General features: G+C 41.1%; 1 protein-coding gene across 2 annotated transcripts; it reads right to left on the bottom strand.

The window, feature by feature from the left end:
* Window positions 1–362: 362 nt before the first annotated feature.
* Window positions 363–19402, bottom strand: LOC147302198 (uncharacterized). Of its 2 annotated transcripts, XM_086282643.1 has the most exons (27): window positions 18689–19402; window positions 17874–17994; window positions 17628–17790; window positions 17317–17509; window positions 15894–15995; window positions 14953–15024; window positions 14683–14784; window positions 13742–13813; window positions 13472–13573; window positions 12533–12604; window positions 12263–12364; window positions 11336–11407; window positions 11066–11167; window positions 10107–10178; window positions 9837–9938; window positions 8898–8969; window positions 8628–8729; window positions 7691–7762; window positions 7421–7522; window positions 6447–6518; window positions 6177–6278; window positions 5858–5963; window positions 4078–4148; window positions 2012–3977; window positions 1555–1713; window positions 1420–1476; window positions 363–990 (listed from the first exon to the last, which is right to left on the bottom strand). In XM_086282643.1, exons 1-27 carry the CDS (start codon window positions 18725–18727, stop codon window positions 743–745), a joined length of 4617 nt encoding a protein of 1538 aa, XP_086138769.1. In that variant the 5' UTR covers window positions 18728–19402; the 3' UTR covers window positions 363–742. The 2 variants fall into 2 exon arrangements, with proteins under 2 accessions (XP_086138769.1, XP_086138768.1); XM_086282642.1 differs by lacking the exons at window positions 17317–17509; window positions 17628–17790; window positions 17874–17994; window positions 18689–19402 and having other exon boundaries at window positions 1420–1473; window positions 15894–16328.
* Window positions 19403–20003: the final 601 nt, after the last annotated feature.

Below are 20003 nucleotides of genomic sequence, written 5' to 3' on the forward strand. Positions count from 1 at the left end.
CACACACACACATATACGGGTCTATGTGGTATGGCGGGACTATACTACGTCAATCCGCCCGGTGGTGGTTTAAGTGGACTACCCTTTTGAAAGGACTTAGAGCCAAGGGAGCGAGGTTAAAGTGTTCGAAAAAATCTGAAAAAAATTTGGGTCACTTCAGACCTCATACACTCCCTATAGAAGTCTAGATACACTGATACACACCAACCAGACTCTATTGTGTTTTCTGGAGACATTGTCCACTTGACAACAATGTGTTTTATGAGGTCCAAAAAAAACAATATTGGGTCTTTAAAGGGACAATGATGTAATATGTAAATAGCTCATCATTACCATGAATACACATCTGACAGGACACAGGATTACTGGAACATCATTTTATTAGTGTTCTTGGATCTGAACATTAATTTTAACCATAAATAAAAAAAGAAATCTATGGACAAAAATGCCCACGCTTCCCACAGAAATATAAAAATATAGAAAACAGAAAAATTAAAAACATTTAAAATGAATTTTAATAGTTTAAAGGTAAATATTAAGGGGAGAAAATATGCATTTATAATTTTTTATTTTAAATATAACCCGTCAAAAAAAAACCTAAATAAATTAAATGTAAAAATTATGAAATACAAACTACTTCTGTATTTAACAAGAACTTTTTTTTCTTTAAACAGAACATCAGTGTTAACAACAATTGGCAATCTGACCAAGATGTAAAACCACAGCTCTCTAAACAGTTATTTTAGTTCATTTTTTTCTGCCTTTTTGCAGTTAATCCTCTGTTTCTTACAAAATCTCTTATGTTTTGAACTGTTCTTCCTGCCAACACCGGATCTTCTACCAATTTGCAATGACTGCATTCATTTTTGGTGGCTAGTTTCCCTTCGTTTATGTGGTCTTTAAAATGCCTCATCACTGCAGCAACCTCAGCCTTGGACCACATGTTTTTGGGAGCTCTTCGGGAATTGTGGGATTGAGCAGCATTTTTCTCTGGAAGATATATAAAGTAGTAGTAGTTAAAACAAACAAAAAACCAAACAAAAAAAACAAAAAACATTTGGTGGTTAAAAGAATGGATGCTACCCTGTACTAACTTCTGAAATGTGTTGCTACCATCAATATCAAAACGAGCTAAAATTCTCTTTGAAAATTTATCAAATTTCTAAAATGAGACATTTAGTGTTCCGCTGTGAATAAAAGACTGAATAAAAAGTTGAATAAAAGTCTCTTGATGCATGCTCAATCATCCAGGTAAGTAAATCCCAAAACGTTGATTCTGTTAATCTGGACGTAGCGTTTTCAGTGGGAGAAACATTTTGTCACTCATCCAAGTGACTTTTTGCCACCACTCTGCAGTTTGCCATATGTTGCAAAGTGATGAAACAATAATAAGCTTAGAGAACCAACTGCACCCCTTACCTTCAGAGGGAGCAGCAGTCTCACTTGCTGCAGGCATTGTGAGTGGTCCTTCATCTGCTGATTACACAATTTGATTAAGTTTTAATATTTGTAACAAACATTTTATCCACAGAAACCAAGCTAGTGGTAACTTACCACAATCTACAGTGTCTTGGAGCTGCGCTGTGTTTGTGGAATCAGCTACTGCATGTACAGGCTCACTGGTGCCACACGCCAACATTGTGAGTGCTGTGTCATCATCATCTGATTCACTCTCACTGTCCTTTGTTTCAGCATCACTTAATGCAATTTCATCTGAGAAATTGTGGGAAAACCCCCCCAAAAAACCAAACACAAACCCCCCAAAAACCTCACATTAACAACGAGATATGACAAAATACAGAACAAATACTGGAAATTATAGTACATAGTTTTACTATTTAAGGCCACCACTCTGCAGTTTGCCAAATGTTGCAAAGTGATGAAACAATAGACTTCAAGAACCTTAAATCATGGACATTTAACAGAATGGTCTGTGCTTTTAGGTTTTAATTCTGTTGATAAAGCATAATATTCAACTACTGCCCTAATATTTGCTCCTTTCAATACAAACCTTCTATTTTGATCTCATCCAGTGATTTCCCCTGGATCTGGGAAAGTTGTCCTTTTTCCAGTGTTAAAAGCAGTTTGGAAATCTTGGCCAGCTGTGTTGTGGGAACTGGTAATCTGTAGAATTCGCGGTGAACGCGGATATCATGACCCAGGAAATCTGCAACCTGATCAAGTTCGTTGTTTTTCAAATTAAGGACTTGTGAGAGTGTGGCAACATGTTTTCTGAGCTGTGTCGATCTTAGATACTCAGGCTGCTTTGCTCCACACTGGTGTGCATGAACACGCAAGGAGTCCATTCCTCTGTAATGACTCATTGATCGGGGTCTTGCAAAGAGGTAGATATTAGTGGCACAAATACCACAGTCAGGCCTCCTACTAACCAGTAGTGACAGAGCATCCAGCATGCTTGGTGTTAGCAGAACTGGAACATTTCTGTCCCTTTTTCCCATTATTTCTATTCTACAGAAATAGTTACAGAGTCTCTGTTCCATTTCTGAGAGCCCCATGGCAACATCTGTGTGGAGTGCTGTTTTGTCTCTTTCAAGAAAACTTTTGAGGCGCATCTTTGAAACCTCTCCAGAACGTCTTCGGTTGAACACAATGATTTGTGAGAGTGTAACTTGTGCAAGTTGGGCATAATTCTGAGCTGTGGCTTCGTTCTCCAAGCTGCAAAAGGCACTTTCTGCAGATTTTTGAAGGTAGTGATGGAGAATCCGAACATCTTCTGTAAAGGGCAATGTTGATGGCTTGTTAAACTTTGCCTCACTCAATGTGTTCAAGGCACGGTGAGACACCATCTCAGACCATTTGGAGACATACAACTTCTTGAACGCATCAGTGGACTTGATTAGGGCTTCATCCTCTGTCATGAGGGCACGACAATGGATAATGTCAGACATTTTATGCAGTGTATGTCCCAGTTTCAGTGCAAGGCTTGGAGTTTTGTATGACAGTGTCTCTTCATCAAAACCTGAAACTTTCTTTACTGCTTGCACAACTCTCTGGAAATTAGCAGGCTTAATAGCTTCTTCCATGTTATGCACTGAGAATTCTGTGCGCAGACACAACAACAAACGTCCCGCTTCACGAAGCTTCTGTCGTATATAATCATACTTTGTAGGGTCTTGTCCATGTTTATTGTAGAGGGACTGGGCAAACTGAATAACAGTAAAGTCATTTCGCACAGCTGAGGCAATCTCATCTTGTTTCATAACAGCAAGAACCTTCCAGACTCCACTTGACACCTGCGGATAACACTGAGACTCCAGAGTTAAAGCCAGGCCGAGTACTTTGGTTCTTCCAGGTTCTTTATCCGTGTCATCTTTTGGTTTGTTAGGACATCTGCGGACATGTCTCCAAAGATCCTTGCGAACATACATCCCTTGACAATAAAAGCAATGAGCAAACTTTCCCTCTACTGCTTTAATCTTGGGTCTTCTCTTCACTTTCAGTGGTCCCACTCCACCATGCAAAACTGCAGCATTATGCTTAAAATTTCCCTTATTTCTCAATTTCTCTAACAGACTTTTACGCTCGTTTGAGTCTCTAGGCAGGGAAAATGCATGCACAACATCAGGAGCCGTTTTGTGCGTTTTCAGGTGGCGGGAAATTTTAGCTTGTGGTTTGCCACAAAAATAGCAGTAATTTCTTTTACTTAAAGTCATTTTTTCTGATTCAGTTTCGCAAAGCTCACTTTTATCTTGTGGCTTGTCCTTTGTCAAGTTGTGGATTAAATTCGTTGAATCTGATTGTTCATGCGCTTTGGAGATGTCATCTTGGCATAGCAGACCTTTTGATGTGCTTGGCAATAATGAGATGTCTTCATCTGAATCTTCATCATATGACTCTGAATCTGGCACATATTCTTCTTCTGATATGCTGTGGTTGCCATCATCATCGCTTGATATTTGATCCAGAACTGAATGTGGCAATCCATCCTCCCCTGAATATTCAGAAATTTCTTCTTTCTGGAATGTAAGAACAAAAGTTTTTTTAATTGATCAATACTTTAGACAGGTAAAAAATAAACTGAAAAAAAGTCAAGCCAAATATGAATGGGATACACACCTGTGTTGACTGGTGGCAATTCTGATTTGCCAATTTTGCAAGGCAAGATTTGTGCCAGACCCCTAAACAAACTGAAACACATTTTGATAGACTTAATTTAGCTTTGCAGTTCTATTTAAGTGAAGTAGTGTTTTGTCAAAGCATTGCAGTAATGTCAAATGCTGAAAAAAAAAAAAAAAAAAAAAAAAAAAACTGTTCACATTAAGGATATTTTAATGACTACACATACACTGCTAATCCCCCTCCCCCCCCCCCCCCCCCCCCAAAAAAAAGGACATCCCAGATGTGAATGAAGGAATTATTCTTATTAAATACTTTGTTCTTTAGGTAGTTGAGTGGCATGAAAGTGTGTAGTTGAATGTGTGTGGCCTCCAGATGCCTGTACGACTTCCCTACAATGCCTGGGCATGCTCGGGATGAGGTGGCGGATGGTCTCCTGAAGGATCTCCTCCAAGACCTGGACTAAAGCATCTGCCAACCCCTGGACAGTTTGTGGTGGATGGAGTGAGACATGATGTCCCAGATGTGCTCAATTGGATTCAGGTCTGGGGAACAGGCGGGCCAGTCCATAGCATCAATGCCTTTGTCATGGAGGAACTGCTGACATACTCCAGCCACATGAGGCCCAGTGTCGTCTCGCATTAGGTGGACCCCAGGGCCAAATGCACCAGCATGTGGTCTCACAAAGGGTCCGAGGACCTCATCTTGTTACCCAATGACAGTCAGGCTCTCTGGCAGGCACAGAAATGCCACCCCTCACCATTACTGACCCACTGCCAATATGATCATGCTGGAGGATGTTGCAGGCAGCAGAACATTCCCCACGGCATCTCCAGACTGTCACGTGCTCAGTTTGAACCTCCTTTCAGCTGTGAGGAGCATAGGGTGCCCGTGCTGAAGTTGCCAAACTTTGTGTTTTCTGGCAAATGCCAAACATCCTGCATGGTGTTGGACTGCAAGCTCAATCCCCACCTGTGGATGCTGGACCCTCAAGCCACCCTCATGAAGTCAGTTTCTGACCATTTGAGCAGACAGATGCACATTTGTGGCCTGTTTGAGGTCATTTTGCAGGGCTCCTCTTGTTCCTCCTTGCACAAAGGTGGAGGTAGCGGTCCTGCTGCTGGGTTGTTGCCCTCCTATGGCCTACTCCACATCCAGGTAGCACCTCCATGCTCTGGACACTACACTAACAGACACAGCAAACCTTCTTGCCACAGCTCACATTGATGTGCTACGCTAGATGAGCTGCACTACCTGAGCCCCTTGTGTGGGTTGTAGACTGTCTCATGCTACCACTAAAATGAAATCACCGCCAGCATTCAAAAGTGACCATAACATCAGCCAGAAAGCATAGGTGCTGAGAAGTGGTCTGTGGTCACCACCTGCAGAACCAGTCCTTTATTATGGTGAATTGACTATAATTTCCACTTGTTGTCTACTCTATTTGCAAAACAGCATGTGAAACTGGTTGTCAGTGTTACTTCCTAAGTGAACAGTTTGATTTCACAGAAGTGTGACTGACTTGGAGTAACATCGCATTGTTTAAGTGTTCCCTTTATTATTTTGAGCAGTTTATGTTATGGAATGGGGAATTGAGGACAATCCCAAGTATACCATTTTTACAAGGTCCTGCACCAATGAGGTAATACTGCATTTCTTTAATTAGACGTGACCACCCATTAATTAAAAAGGGAGCAGTGTTCATTTCAGCACGTCTTAACTTGTTGAACTCTATTAATGCTTTTTACTATACACTGTACCTATTCACTAAATGTCTCACCTTTGCACTTAAAGCCAAGCCACTTGAGGGAGGAAACCGGTCCCACACACTGAATGCACTTGTCCAAAGATGATATTGTTGTGCACACCAGACGATGATTGTGACACTGTTAGCAAAATATTGCAACATTTATTTGTTTTGGACAGTTGGAAAGGTGTGTTTTCAATTCAGTTGCAGATATCAACTAATAAACTTCGTCCATGTAAATCACATCACACCCAGGTGACTGCCAAACACACACACACACACACAGCATCCATAAAGAATGATGATAGATTAAATTATTAGTTCATTAAGTGGTACACTGGATTATATTTACCCTTTCAGGCTCTGGATGTTTCAGGTCCAGATCATTGTTTGGAAAGCTGTTTGGTTGCGGCTTTAGGCAGCTCACAGTCTTCTGAATCTGGCTGGTCTCAGTCTTCGTGTGTAACAGATAGAGAATGAAGACAAAAGAACAGTAATCTGACAGTTACTAAAAATGCATCACTCAAGAGGATGAATAGACCATTTCACTATCGGCAAATAGCGTAAGGTACACATCGTGCATGAGAAACATTCATTAAAATCTGTCCTAGGTCAATGTTACCTCTTCAAAATCTTGCACTGAAGAAGAATGCATGGCTTCTGAGCCTTGCTGAGGCATTTCTTCATCAAGATCCTGCAACAAAGAAAAGATGGCACAAAGATTAGACCAAGTGCTCTTCTTGCAACTGTACTGGGCAGGCCTGTGCTTCTGTCTTTAATTTGCATGTGTGTGTGTGTGTGTGTGTGTGTGTGTGGGGGGGGGGGGGGGGGGGGGCTTTTCACTCAAGAAATGTTTTCTTCTGAAAAAAATACTGGCTACAATAATTAACAACTGATTCCTTTGCAATCATCCACCCTCTTCCACTTATCCTTATCAGGATTGTGGGGTAGCAGTTTTGGGGCCTATACCAGCTACCATAGGGCAGTACAACCTGGACAGATCACCAGTCTAACATGGAAGGACAAGCATTTGCATTCACACCAAAGGGCAGTTTTGAATCACCAGTTAACCTAACCCCATAAGCTACATCTTTGGACTGTGGGAAGAAGCCAGAGTACACAGCCAGAGAGAGCCCATGCACTAAAGCAGTAAAAAGTGCCTAAAACAAGTTAAGAAGTTGTATAGTACTATCTATCTTAATGTTCAAGCCTGAGTTTCAAAAAATTTCAACATAGAAACAAAGCACATGCAGTCAGTTCTGCATGCTGTAGGTCAAACTGTCAAGACATACGAGAAGACCCCTCCTAAAACCAGAGTGATGTCACCATGAAGCAAACTTTGACGGAGTCCCCCAATAACAGTGTGGTCCTCCTAAGTCACATTTGGGTGGTTAACACACACACACACACACACACACACACTCAGATGTTATCCAGACTTGCACTTTGAAACAATGAAAAGGACCTACAAGCCACGGTCCATGTAAATCACATCACACCCAGGTGACTGCCAAACACACACACACACAGCATCCATAAAGAATGATGATAGATTAAATTATTAGTTCATTAAGTGGTACACTGGATTATATTTACCCTTTCAGGCTCTGGATGTTTCAGGTCCAGATCATTGTTTGGAAAGCTGTTTGGTTGCGGCTTTAGGCAGCTCACAGTCTTCTGAATCTGGCTGGTCTCAGTCTTCGTGTGTAACAGATAGAGAATGAAGACAAAAGAACAGTAATCTGACAGTTACTAAAAATGCATCACTCAAGAGGATGAATAGACCATTTCACTATCGGCAAATAGCGTAAGGTACACATCGTGCATGAGAAACATTCATTAAAATCTGTCCTAGGTCAATGTTACCTCTTCAAAATCTTGCACTGAAGAAGAATGCATGGCTTCTGAGCCTTGCTGAGGCATTTCTTCATCAAGATCCTGCAACAAAGAAAAGATGGCACAAAGATTAGACCAAGTGCTCTTCTTGCAACTGTACTGGGCAGGCCTGTGCTTCTGTTTTTAATTTGCATGTGTGTGTGGGGGGGGGCCTTTCCACTCAAGAAATGTTTTCTTCTGAAAAAAATACTGGCTACAATAGTTAACAACTGATTCCTTTGCAATCATCCATCCTCTTCCACTTATCCTTATCAGGATTGTGGGGTAGCAGTTTTGGGGCCTATACCAGCTACCATAGGGCAGTACAACCTGGACAGATCACCAGTCTAACATGGAAGGACAAGCATTTGCATTCACACCAAAGGGCAGTTTTGAATCACCAGTTAACCTAACCCCATAAGCTACATCTTTGGACTGTGGGAAGAAGCCAGAGTACACAGCCAGAGAGAGCCCATGCACTAAAGCAGTAAAAAGTGCCTAAAACAAGTTAAGAAGTTGTATAGTACTATCTATCTTAATGTTCAAGCCTGAGTTTCAAAAAATTTCAACATAGAAACAAAGCACATGCAGTCAGTTCTGCATGCTGTAGGTCAAACTGTCAAGACATACGAGAAGACCCCTCCTAAAACCAGAGTGATGTCACCATGAAGCAAACTTTGACGGAGTCCCCCAATAACAGTGTGGTCCTCCTAAGTCACATTTGGGTGGTTAACACACACACACACACACACACACTCAGATGTTATCCAGACTTGCACTTTGAAACAATGAAAAGGACCTACAAGCCACAGTCCATGTAAATCACATCACACCCAGGTGACTGCCAAACACACACACACAGCATCCATAAGGAATGATGATAGATTAAATTATTAGTTCATTAAGTGGTACACTGGATTATATTTACCCTTTCAGGCTCTGGATGTTTCAGGTCCAGATCATTGTTTGGAAAGCTGTTTGGTTGCGGCTTTAGGCAGCTCACAGTCTTCTGAATCTGGCTGGTCTCAGTCTTCGTGTGTAACAGATAGAGAATGAAGACAAAAGAACAGTAATCTGACAGTTACTAAAAATGCATCACTCAAGAGGATGAATAGACCATTTCACTATTGGCAAATAGCGTAAGGTACACATCGTGCATGAGAAACATTCATTAAAATCTGTCCTAGGTCAATGTTACCTCTTCAAAATCTTGCACTGAAGAAGAATGCATGGCTTCTGAGCCTTGCTGAGGCATTTCTTCATCAAGATCCTGCAACAAAGAAAAGATGGCACAAAGATTAGACCAAGTGCTCTTCTTGCAACTGTACTGGGCAGTCCTGTGCTTCTGTCTTTAATTTGCATGTGTGTGTGTGTGTGTGTGGGGGGGGGGGCTTTCCACTCAAGAAATGTTTTCTTCTGAAAAAAATACTGGCTACAATAATTAACAACTGATTCCTTTGCAATCATCCACCCTCTTCCACTTATCCTTATCAGGATTGTGGGGTAGCAGTTTTGGGGCCTATACCAGCTACCATAGGGCAGTACAACCTGGACAGATCGCCAGTCTAACATGGAAGGACAAGCATTTGCATTCACACCAAAGGGCAATTTTGAATCACCAGTTAACCTAACCCCATAAGCTACATCTTTGGACTGTGGGAAGAAGCCAGAGAGAGCCCATGCACTACAGCAGTAAAAAGTGCCTAAAACAAGTTAAGAAGTTGTATAGTACTATCTATCTTAATGTTCAAGCCTGAGTTTCAAAAAATTTCAACATAGAAACAAAGCACATGCAGTCAGCTCTGCATGCTGTAGGTCAAACTGTCAAGACATACGAGAAGACCCCTCCTAAAACCAGAGTGATGTCACCATGAAGCAAACTTTGACGGAGTCCCCCAATAACAGTGTGGTCCTCCTAAGTCACATTTGGGTGGTTAACACACACACACACACACACACACACTCAGATGTTATCCAGACTTGCACTTTGAAACAATGAAAAGGACCTACAAGCCACGGTCCATGTAAATCACATCACACCCAGGTGACTGCCAAACACACACACACACAGCATCCATAAAGAATGATGATAGATTAAATTATTAGTTCATTAAGTGGTACACTGGATTATATTTACCCTTTCAGGCTCTGGATGTTTCAGGTCCAGATCATTGTTTGGAAAGCTGTTTGGTTGCGGCTTTAGGCAGCTCACAGTCTTCTGAATCTGGCTGGTCTCAGTCTTCGTGTGTAACAGATAGAGAATGAAGACAAAAGAACAGTAATCTGACAGTTACTAAAAATGCATCACTCAAGAGGATGAATAGACCATTTCACTATCGGCAAATAGCGTAAGGTACACATCGTGCATGAGAAACATTCATTAAAATCTGTCCTAGGTCAATGTTACCTCTTCAAAATCTTGCACTGAAGAAGAATGCATGGCTTCTGAGCCTTGCTGAGGCATTTCTTCATCAAGATCCTGCAACAAAGAAAAGATGGCACAAAGATTAGACCAAGTGCTCTTCTTGCAACTGTACTGGGCAGGCCTGTGCTTCTGTCTTTAATTTGCATGTGTGTGTGTGTGTGGGGGGGGGGGGGGGGGGGGCTTTTCACTCAAGAAATGTTTTCTTCTGAAAAAAATACTGGCTACAATAGTTAACAACTGATTCCTTTGCAATCATCCACCCTCTTCCACTTATCCTTATCAGGATTGTGGGGTAGCAGTTTTGGGGCCTATACCAGCTACCATAGGGCAGTACAACCTGGACAGATCACCAGTCTAACATGGAAGGACAAGCATTTGCATTCACACCAAAGGGCAGTTTTGAATCACCAGTTAACCTAACCCCATAAGCTACATCTTTGGACTGTGGGAAGAAGCCAGAGTACACAGCCAGAGAGAGCCCATGCACTAAAGCAGTAAAAAGTGCCTAAAACAAGTTAAGAAGTTGTATAGTACTATCTATCTTAATGTTCAAGCCTGAGTTTCAAAAAATTTCAACATAGAAACAAAGCACATGCAGTCAGTTCTGCATGCTGTAGGTCAAACTGTCAAGACATACGAGAAGACCCCTCCTAAAACCAGAGTGATGTCACCATGAAGCAAACTTTGACGGAGTCCCCCAATAACAGTGTGGTCCTCCTAAGTCACATTTGGGTGGTTAACACACACACACACACACACACACACACTCAGATGTTATCCAGACTTGCACTTTGAAACAATGAAAAGGACCTACAAGCCACGGTCCATGTAAATCACATCACACCCAGGTGACTGCCAAACACACACACACACAGCATCCATAAAGAATGATGATAGATTAAATTATTAGTTCATTAAGTGGTACACTGGATTATATTTACCCTTTCAGGCTCTGGATGTTTCAGGTCCAGATCATTGTTTGGAAAGCTGTTTGGTTGCGGCTTTAGGCAGCTCACAGTCTTCTGAATCTGGCTGGTCTCAGTCTTCGTGTGTAACAGATAGAGAATGAAGACAAAAGAACAGTAATCTGACAGTTACTAAAAATGCATCACTCAAGAGGATGAATAGACCATTTCACTATCGGCAAATAGCGTAAGGTACACATCGTGCATGAGAAACATTCATTAAAATCTGTCCTAGGTCAATGTTACCTTTTCAAAATCTTGCACTGAAGAAGAATGCATGGCTTCTGAGCCTTGCTGAGGCATTTCTTCATCAAGATCCTGCAACAAAGAAAAGATGGCACAAAGATTAGACCAAGTGCTCTTCTTGCAACTGTACTGGGCAGGCCTGTGCTTCTGTTTTTAATTTGCATGTGTGTGTGTGTGGGGGGGGGGGGCTTTCCACTCAAGAAATGTTTTCTTCTGAAAAAAATACTGGCTACAATAGTTAACAACTGATTCCTTTGCAATCATCCATCCTCTTCCACTTATCCTTATCAGGATTGTGGGGTAGCAGTTTTGGGGCCTATACCAGCTACTATAGGGCAGTACAACCTGGACAGATCACCAGTCTAACATGGAAGGACAAGCATTTGCATTCACACCAAAGGGCAGTTTTGAATCACCAGTTAACCTAACCCCATAAGCTACATCTTTGGACTGTGGGAAGAAGCCAGAGTACACAGCGAGAGAGCCCATGCACTACCAGCAGTAAAAAGTGCCTAAAACAAGTTAAGTTGTATAGTACTATCTATCTTAATGTTCAAGCCTGAGTTTCAAACCACATAGAAACAAAGCACATGCAGTCAGTTCTGCGTGCTGTAGGTCAAACTGTCAAGAAATACGAGAAGACCCCTCCTAAAACCAGAGTGATGTCACCATGAAGCAAACTTTGACGGAGTCTCCCAATAACAGTGTGGTCCTCCTAAGTCACATTTGGGTGGTTAACACACACACACACACTCAGATGTTATCCAGACTTGCACTTTGAAACAATGAAAAGGACCTACAAGCCACAGTCCATGTAAATCACATCACACCCAGGTGACTGCCAAACACACACACACACAGCATCCATAAAGAATGATGATAGATTAAATTATTAGTTCATTAAGTGGTACACTGGATTATATTTACCCTTTCAGGCTCTGGATGTTTCAGGTCCAGATCATTGTTTGGAAAGCTGTTTGGTTGCGGCTTTAGGCAGCTCACAGTCTTCTGAATCTGGCTGGTCTCAGTCTTCGTGTGTAACAGATAGAGAATGAAGACAAAAGAACAGTAATCTGACAGTTACTAAAAATGCATCACTCAAGAGGATGAATAGACCATTTCACTATCGGCAAATAGCGTAAGGTACACATCGTGCATGAGAAACATTCATTAAAATCTGTCCTAGGTCAATGTTACCTCTTCAAAATCTTGCACTGAAGAAGAATGCATGGCTTCTGAGCCTTGCTGAGGCATTTCTTCATCAAGATCCTGCAACAAAGAAAAGATGGCACAAAGATTAGACCAAGTGCTCTTCTTGCAACTGTACTGGGCAGGCCTGTGCTTCTGTTTTTAATTTGCATGTGTGTGTGGGGGGGGGCCTTTCCACTCAAGAAATGTTTTCTTCTGAAAAAAATACTGGCTACAATAGTTAACAACTGATTCCTTTGCAATCATCCATCCTCTTCCACTTATCCTTATCAGGATTGTGGGGTAGCAGTTTTGGGGCCTATACCAGCTACCATAGGGCAGTACAACCTGGACAGATCACCAGTCTAACATGGAAGGACAAGCATTTGCATTCACACCAAAGGGCAGTTTTGAATCACCAGTTAACCTAACCCCATAAGCTACATCTTTGGACTGTGGGAAGAAGCCAGAGTACACAGCCAGAGAGAGCCCATGCACTAAAGCAGTAAAAAGTGCCTAAAACAAGTTAAGAAGTTGTATAGTACTATCTATCTTAATGTTCAAGCCTGAGTTTCAAAAGATTTCAACATAGAAACAAAGCACATGCAGTCAGCTCTGCATGCTGTAGGTCAAACTGTCAAGAAATACGAGAAGACCCCTCCTAAAACCAGAGTGATGTCACCATGAAGCAAACTTTGACGGAGTCTCCCAATAACAGTGTGGTCCTCCTAAGTCACATTTGGGTGGTTAACACACACACACACACACACACTCAGATGTTATCCAGACTTGCACTTTGAAACAATGAAAAGGACCTACAAGCCACGGTCCATGTAAATCACATCACACCCAGGTGACTGCCAAACACACACACACACACAGCATCCATAAAGAATGATGATAGATTAAATTATTAGTTCATTAAGTGGTACACTGGATTATATTTACCCTTTCAGGCTCTGGATGTTTCAGGTCCAGATCATTGTTTGGAAAGCTGTTTGGTTGCGGCTTTAGGCAGCTCACAGTCTTCTGAATCTGGCTGGTCTCAGTCTTCGTGTGTAACAGATAGAGAATGAAGACAAAAGAACAGTAATCTGACAGTTACTAAAAATGCATCACTCAAGAGGATGAATAGACCATTTCACTATCGGCAAATAGCGTAAGGTACACATCGTGCATGAGAAACATTCATTAAAATCTGTCCTAGGTCAATGTTACCTCTTCAAAATCTTGCACTGAAGAAGAATGCATGGCTTCTGAGCCTTGCTGAGGCATTTCTTCATCAAGATCCTGCAACAAAGAAAAGATGGCACAAAGATTAGACCAAGTGCTCTTCTTGCAACTGTACTGGGCAGGCCTGTGCTTCTGTTTTTAATTTGCATGTGTGTGTGGGGGGGGGCCTTTCCACTCAAGAAATGTTTTCTTCTGAAAAAAATACTGGCTACAATAGTTAACAACTGATTCCTTTGCAATCATCCATCCTCTTCCACTTATCCTTATCAGGATTGTGGGGTAGCAGTTTTGGGGCCTATACCAGCTACCATAGGGCAGTACAACCTGGACAGATCACCAGTCTAACATGGAAGGACAAGCATTTGCATTCACACCAAAGGGCAGTTTTGAATCACCAGTTAACCTAACCCCATAAGCTACATCTTTGGACTGTGGGAAGAAGCCAGAGTACACAGCCAGAGAGAGCCCATGCACTAAAGCAGTAAAAAGTGCCTAAAACAAGTTAAGAAGTTGTATAGTACTATCTATCTTAATGTTCAAGCCTGAGTTTCAAAAAATTTCAACATAGAAACAAAGCACATGCAGTCAGTTCTGCATGCTGTAGGTCAAACTGTCAAGACATACGAGAAGACCCCTCCTAAAACCAGAGTGATGTCACCATGAAGCAAACTTTGACGGAGTCCCCCAATAACAGTGTGGTCCTCCTAAGTCACATTTGGGTGGTTAACACACACACACACACACACACACACTCAGATGTTATCCAGACTTGCACTTTGAAACAATGAAAAGGACCTACAAGCCACGGTCCATGTAAATCACATCACACCCAGGTGACTGCCAAACACACACACACACAGCATCCATAAAGAATGATGATAGATTAAATTATTAGTTCATTAAGTGGTACACTGGATTATATTTACCCTTTCAGGCTCTGGATGTTTCAGGTCCAGATCATTGTTTGGAAAGCTGTTTGGTTGCGGCTTTAGGCAGCTCACAGTCTTCTGAATCTGGCTGGTCTCAGTCTTCGTGTGTAACAGATAGAGAATGAAGACAAAAGAACAGTAATCTGACAGTTACTAAAAATGCATCACTCAAGAGGATGAATAGACCATTTCACTATCGGCAAATAGCGTAAGGTACACATCGTGCATGAGAAACATTCATTAAAATCTGTCCTAGGTCAATGTTACCTCTTCAAAATCTTGCACTGAAGAAGAATGCATGGCTTCTGAGCCTTGCTGAGGCATTTCTTCATCAAGATCCTGCAACAAAGAAAAGATGGCACAAAGATTAGACCAAGTGCTCTTCTTGCAACTGTACTGGGCAGGCCTGTGCTTCTGTTTTTAATTTGCATGTGTGTGTGGGGGGGGGCCTTTCCACTCAAGAAATGTTTTCTTCTGAAAAAAATACTGGCTACAATAGTTAACAACTGATTCCTTTGCAATCATCCATCCTCTTCCACTTATCCTTATCAGGATTGTGGGGTAGCAGTTTTGGGGCCTATACCAGCTACCATAGGGCAGTACAACCTGGACAGATCACCAGTCTAACATGGAAGGACAAGCATTTGCATTCACACCAAAGGGCAGTTTTGAATCACCAGTTAACCTAACCCCATAAGCTACATCTTTGGACTGTGGGAAGAAGCCAGAGTACACAGCCAGAGAGAGCCCATGCACTAAAGCAGTAAAAAGTGCCTAAAACAAGTTAAGAAGTTGTATAGTACTATCTATCTTAATGTTCAAGCCTGAGTTTCAAAAGATTTCAACATAGAAACAAAGCACATGCAGTCAGCTCTGCATGCTGTAGGTCAAACTGTCAAGAAATACGAGAAGACCCCTCCTAAAACCAGAGTGATGTCACCATGAAGCAAACTTTGACGGAGTCTCCCAATAACAGTGTGGTCCTCCTAAGTCACATTTGGGTGGTTAACACACACACACACACACACACACACTCAGATGTTATCCAGACTTGCACTTTGAAACAATGAAAAGGACCTACAAGCCACGGTCCATGTAAATCACATCACACCCAGGTGACTGCCAAACACACACACACACAGCATCCATAAAGAATGATGATAGATTAAATTATTAGTTCATTAAGTGGTACACTGGATTATATTTACCCTTTCAGGCTCTGGATGTTTCAGGTCCAGATCATTGTTTGGAAAGCTGTTTGGTTGCGGCTTTAGGCAGCTCACAGTCTTCTGAATCTGGCTGGTCTCCGTCTTCGTGTGTAACAGATAGAAAATGAATATACAGTGCATTTTTGAAGAGGCTTTTGAAACATTAAATAAACTGTATGAGAAAGATAAGTTTCAAGCTATTGTCTTTAAAATATTCACTGTCATGTATAGAGAATTTAAGGCCCTATGATTAAGAGACAAATAGTCAGTGTGATTTCTTTATTTTTTAAGCCATTGCTAAAGGAGTAAAACAATCACCTGTAGCAGCAACGAACTGTCACTAGGGCCCATTTATCTTCAAGGGACAAAATTTAAAATGAATCTAACTAAAGAGGCTACACAGCAAAATCTCCAGTGTTAAATTAACACTAGAGAGTGTCTATATGGGTCCACACAACACTGTTGAGTGTTGAATTAACACTTTTGACAGTGTTATATGTTTAAAAGTAACCTAGTCAGTTTTGAAGATTAACAAAGACTAACACTGAGCAGTGCTGATTTTCTAACACTGGAATATTTCTAACATTTTGAGTTATTTTCCAGTGTTAGAAAATCAGCACTGCTCAGTGTTAGCCATTGTTAATCTTCAAAACTGACTAGGTTACTTTTAAACATATAACACTGTCAAAAGTGTTAATTTAACACTCAACAGTGTTGTATTTAACACTCAGAGGTGTGGACCCTTATAGACACTCTCCAGTGTTAATTTAACACTGGAGATTTTGCTGTGTAGAATCACATTAAACATCAATCACTGTTAAAATTTAGAAACCGAAAGCCATTTTTTATTTCTGCATACCTGCTGATATTTTTTTAGTGCTTTTAGAGGGCTTTGATGTGGCAGCCATCACAATTGCCTGTTTTCCATTAGTACCTACCCCTGTTTTTCCAGTAGGTTATAGTACCATGTAGTTTTTCAGTAACTACTGCACCAAGGTTCCAAGTGATCCAAAGTGATCAGAAAATTTGACATAGACTGAATGCCACCAGGTGGCTGGTCAATGGTGTCACTCGATAAGTTATGAGTGCGCCTCCTTCGTGAAAATCCAAGCCATCATTTTTGAAACTCTGAAATGTTTGAAATAGCGACCAAAATTAACAGCGTGATCCCTGAATTGAACACTAAAGTATAGACTGAGCAGCAGGCATTTTGTCACCTTGACGTCCATGCTTGCTGTGGCATTTATATCACTGGATGCTCGGCTGCATTGCTATAGTTACCCCAGGCACAGTAGGTGATACTCAATTTCAGTGAAAAACTAGATGCCCTAAGTCACGTTAAGCCAATTTGAGTAGGTACAAATGTAAAAATGGCTTAGGGTATGCAATTTATCAGTTCCAAAAAGTACAATTGTAGAAATACCTTGCATCTCCAGAGCCAATCCGAGTCACCATAATTATAGTCTATTTCTTCGCCTGGACTTATGTCTCTGCTTGCAAATAAGCATAGATGGGGCTTTCCATTGATATTTAATATTTTCATCTTAGCACTTGGACTGATGTAGTTGTCGTTGACAAGTCTGCCTAATGACCCATCTTCTTGAGATGCATCCACACTGTGGGGTTAGGCAAAAAAGTATTAGCTTAACTAGTTAGTTAGGAAGCTTTTTTTTTCATAAATCAAAAGCAATGTGTCATTTAATCTTAATCAAACTACACTGATATAATACGCACCACCAGAGTTTTCCATCAAACTTGAATTCAAACATGAACACCTTCAGGCTGTCATGATAAACTCTGTGTCTCCGCTCACATTCTTCTTTTGTTATGAGTTTACCTCTGTATTCCAAAAGAAAGTCTCCTTTTTGGAATGGAACAGTCGTGAAAATGCCCCGACCTGAATTGCAGAGGCATACCAAGTGAGTGACAAAAGACAAAGTGACAAACTCCAAATCTAATCCAAACTAAAGACCAACTTACCTTTGAAGGCATTTATGTAGTGGATATCAAGTCCCAGTTTGTCCCTTCCAGCAGAAACATGACAGACTGCATCCTCCCGTGGAGGAATGCGTCTCCTTCGCATGTTCTCCTGTACGATTGGCTGTATTACCAAAGCATATAAAGTATTACGATTATCGTCATCATTGTCATCATCATCAGTAGTAGCAGAACTAGCAGTAGTGTAGTTTACAGCATAAACACAGCTGACTTATTCATAGTGCTAATTTATGCCTTCTTTTAAAATGTTAAAGGCCTAGTACTCAAAATGGCGACATGTGACATTTCTGTAATGGCGACTGCAGAGAGTGATACAAGTACTGAGAAAGCTTAGGCATCAAAACTGTAAGAAGTTTTTTCTTCAGGCATATAAATAAATACACGACTAAATACACTTATACCCTTGCTTTTATTTTAGGGCTGTCAGCAGAATGGACAGACATTGGACAAACTGCCCGAAATTAGCTAACAGCGACATCAGGGATTTTGACTCAGACTGCGCTGGTTTAATTGTTAATCGCGTTAGTCGCGATGTCGGCATTAACACGTTTAAGCCACAATAATGCTTTAACACCGAGTAAATCCTAACACGGGTTAGCCCGCTTTATCGCGTTGACGCGGTTAGTCGTCAGCCCTATTTTATTTACTCAATGACAAACGCTGGGGCCGTTTTACTTCTTCAAAGACTCACTAACAGTCCATAAAGCATAAATTAAACCAGTTTAATATAGGCCTGTGCACCTATAATTTCATATAGTATTAAAGTCATGGTGCATTTTACATTAAAAAAGGCTTACCTTTGTGTTTTTAATCCGTCTTCGTATTGCCGTCGACATACACTTGTTAAAGGGCACGCGCGCGAAAGTTGTGGCGCCGTTTCCTGTAGGTACCGCCTATATATATAGCCTACCAATCACAATGACTTCCGGCCGTGTGTATTGAAAATGTGTATTAAATTGCAGTACCTACACACATCCACTCTAACTCGAAACGTCGCTGTGCAATACACTGGAATACACAAAAATCAGGTGAGGGGTATAGGTGGACTTTTAAGAAAATCAGAAAATCTTTTAATTATAGTTTAATAAATGAATTTACACTACAGTTTAAGCAAATACAGGTCAAAAGATAAATAATGACCTCATAAGAAGTAGAAAAAATTATTATTTAGACACTTAAAAATGCATTTACAAGTCATGTTTTAGGGGGACACATGAATACACAGCAAAAAGTCGAAATGTCCCCGGAGCCCAGGTACAGCGCAGGTCAAATGTCAATCCATACCACATAGACGCACTCACACACACACACACACACACACACACACACACACACACACACACACACACACACACACACACACACACACACACACACCACTTAGCACAATAGTAATAAGTTAAACAGAAAAATTGGAAAAGCAAAATGGACAGCTGAAAAAATGCTGAACATGCTGAGGGTCCCTCAAATATACTTGTTAAATGAAAAAAAAATCAGCAAAAAAATATATAACAGCCACACAATCACAAATATGGACACATATGGAAACACACATGCACAGAGAGACTGTTGTTAATGTTGTTAATGACAAGTAGTTAAACATATGCCATTTTATGACCAGTAGTCAAGGTAGTAAATTAGCTTAACAGCTGCAGGCCATATATTATCCTTTAGTTCTAATGGTGTGCTATCTATGTAGTTTAGTCTCTATTATACTCTTGAATAAAAGAAACATAATCATTTGTAGTTCATTAGACAAAATGTGCATTACTCTGTATCCTTGATCAGCTGTGAATGTCTGACACTGTCTTCTTGAGAATGTTTTACTGCTGAATCATGTGAAGAAGGCCATAAGAGGGAGACTAGGTGTCTGAGCAGAAGAGATAAAACCACATTCTTTACCCCCCTTCTAGTTTCACACAGAAAGACAGGGAGGCAAGGTCAGGAGCCAGGCTCACTAAGAATTAGAAAAACATGTGAAGATGCAGCTTTTATGACAGAGAGGGGGGCTGGGATTAGCTATAAAAGTCTGTGAAAGTTGCCACCATTTTGAGACATGCTGTCGAACCTCTGCAGGCATCTCTCCCGTCCGGACGTTGTAATGCTCTTGTT

Source organism: Aulonocara sp. 'chitande type north' Nkhata Bay, linkage group LG23 (assembly GCF_057382095.1).
Source record: "Aulonocara sp. 'chitande type north' Nkhata Bay isolate Kocher_YH1m ecotype deep benthic linkage group LG23, A_spYH_male_GT1.1, whole genome shotgun sequence".
NCBI classification, from domain to species: Eukaryota; Metazoa; Chordata; class Actinopteri; order Cichliformes; family Cichlidae; genus Aulonocara; species Aulonocara sp. 'chitande type north' Nkhata Bay.

Coding starts and splice junctions, on each gene's coding strand:
- LOC147302198 (XM_086282643.1), bottom strand. CDS start 18,727: ATGTCGACGGCAATACGAAGACGGATTAAAAACACAAAG. Junction 13,574..13,741: donor CAGTGCAAGATTTTGAAGAG/GTAACATTGACC, acceptor TTACACACGAAG/ACTGAGACCAGCCAGATTCA. Junction 11,168..11,335: donor CAGTGCAAGATTTTGAAAAG/GTAACATTGACC, acceptor TTACACACGAAG/ACTGAGACCAGCCAGATTCA.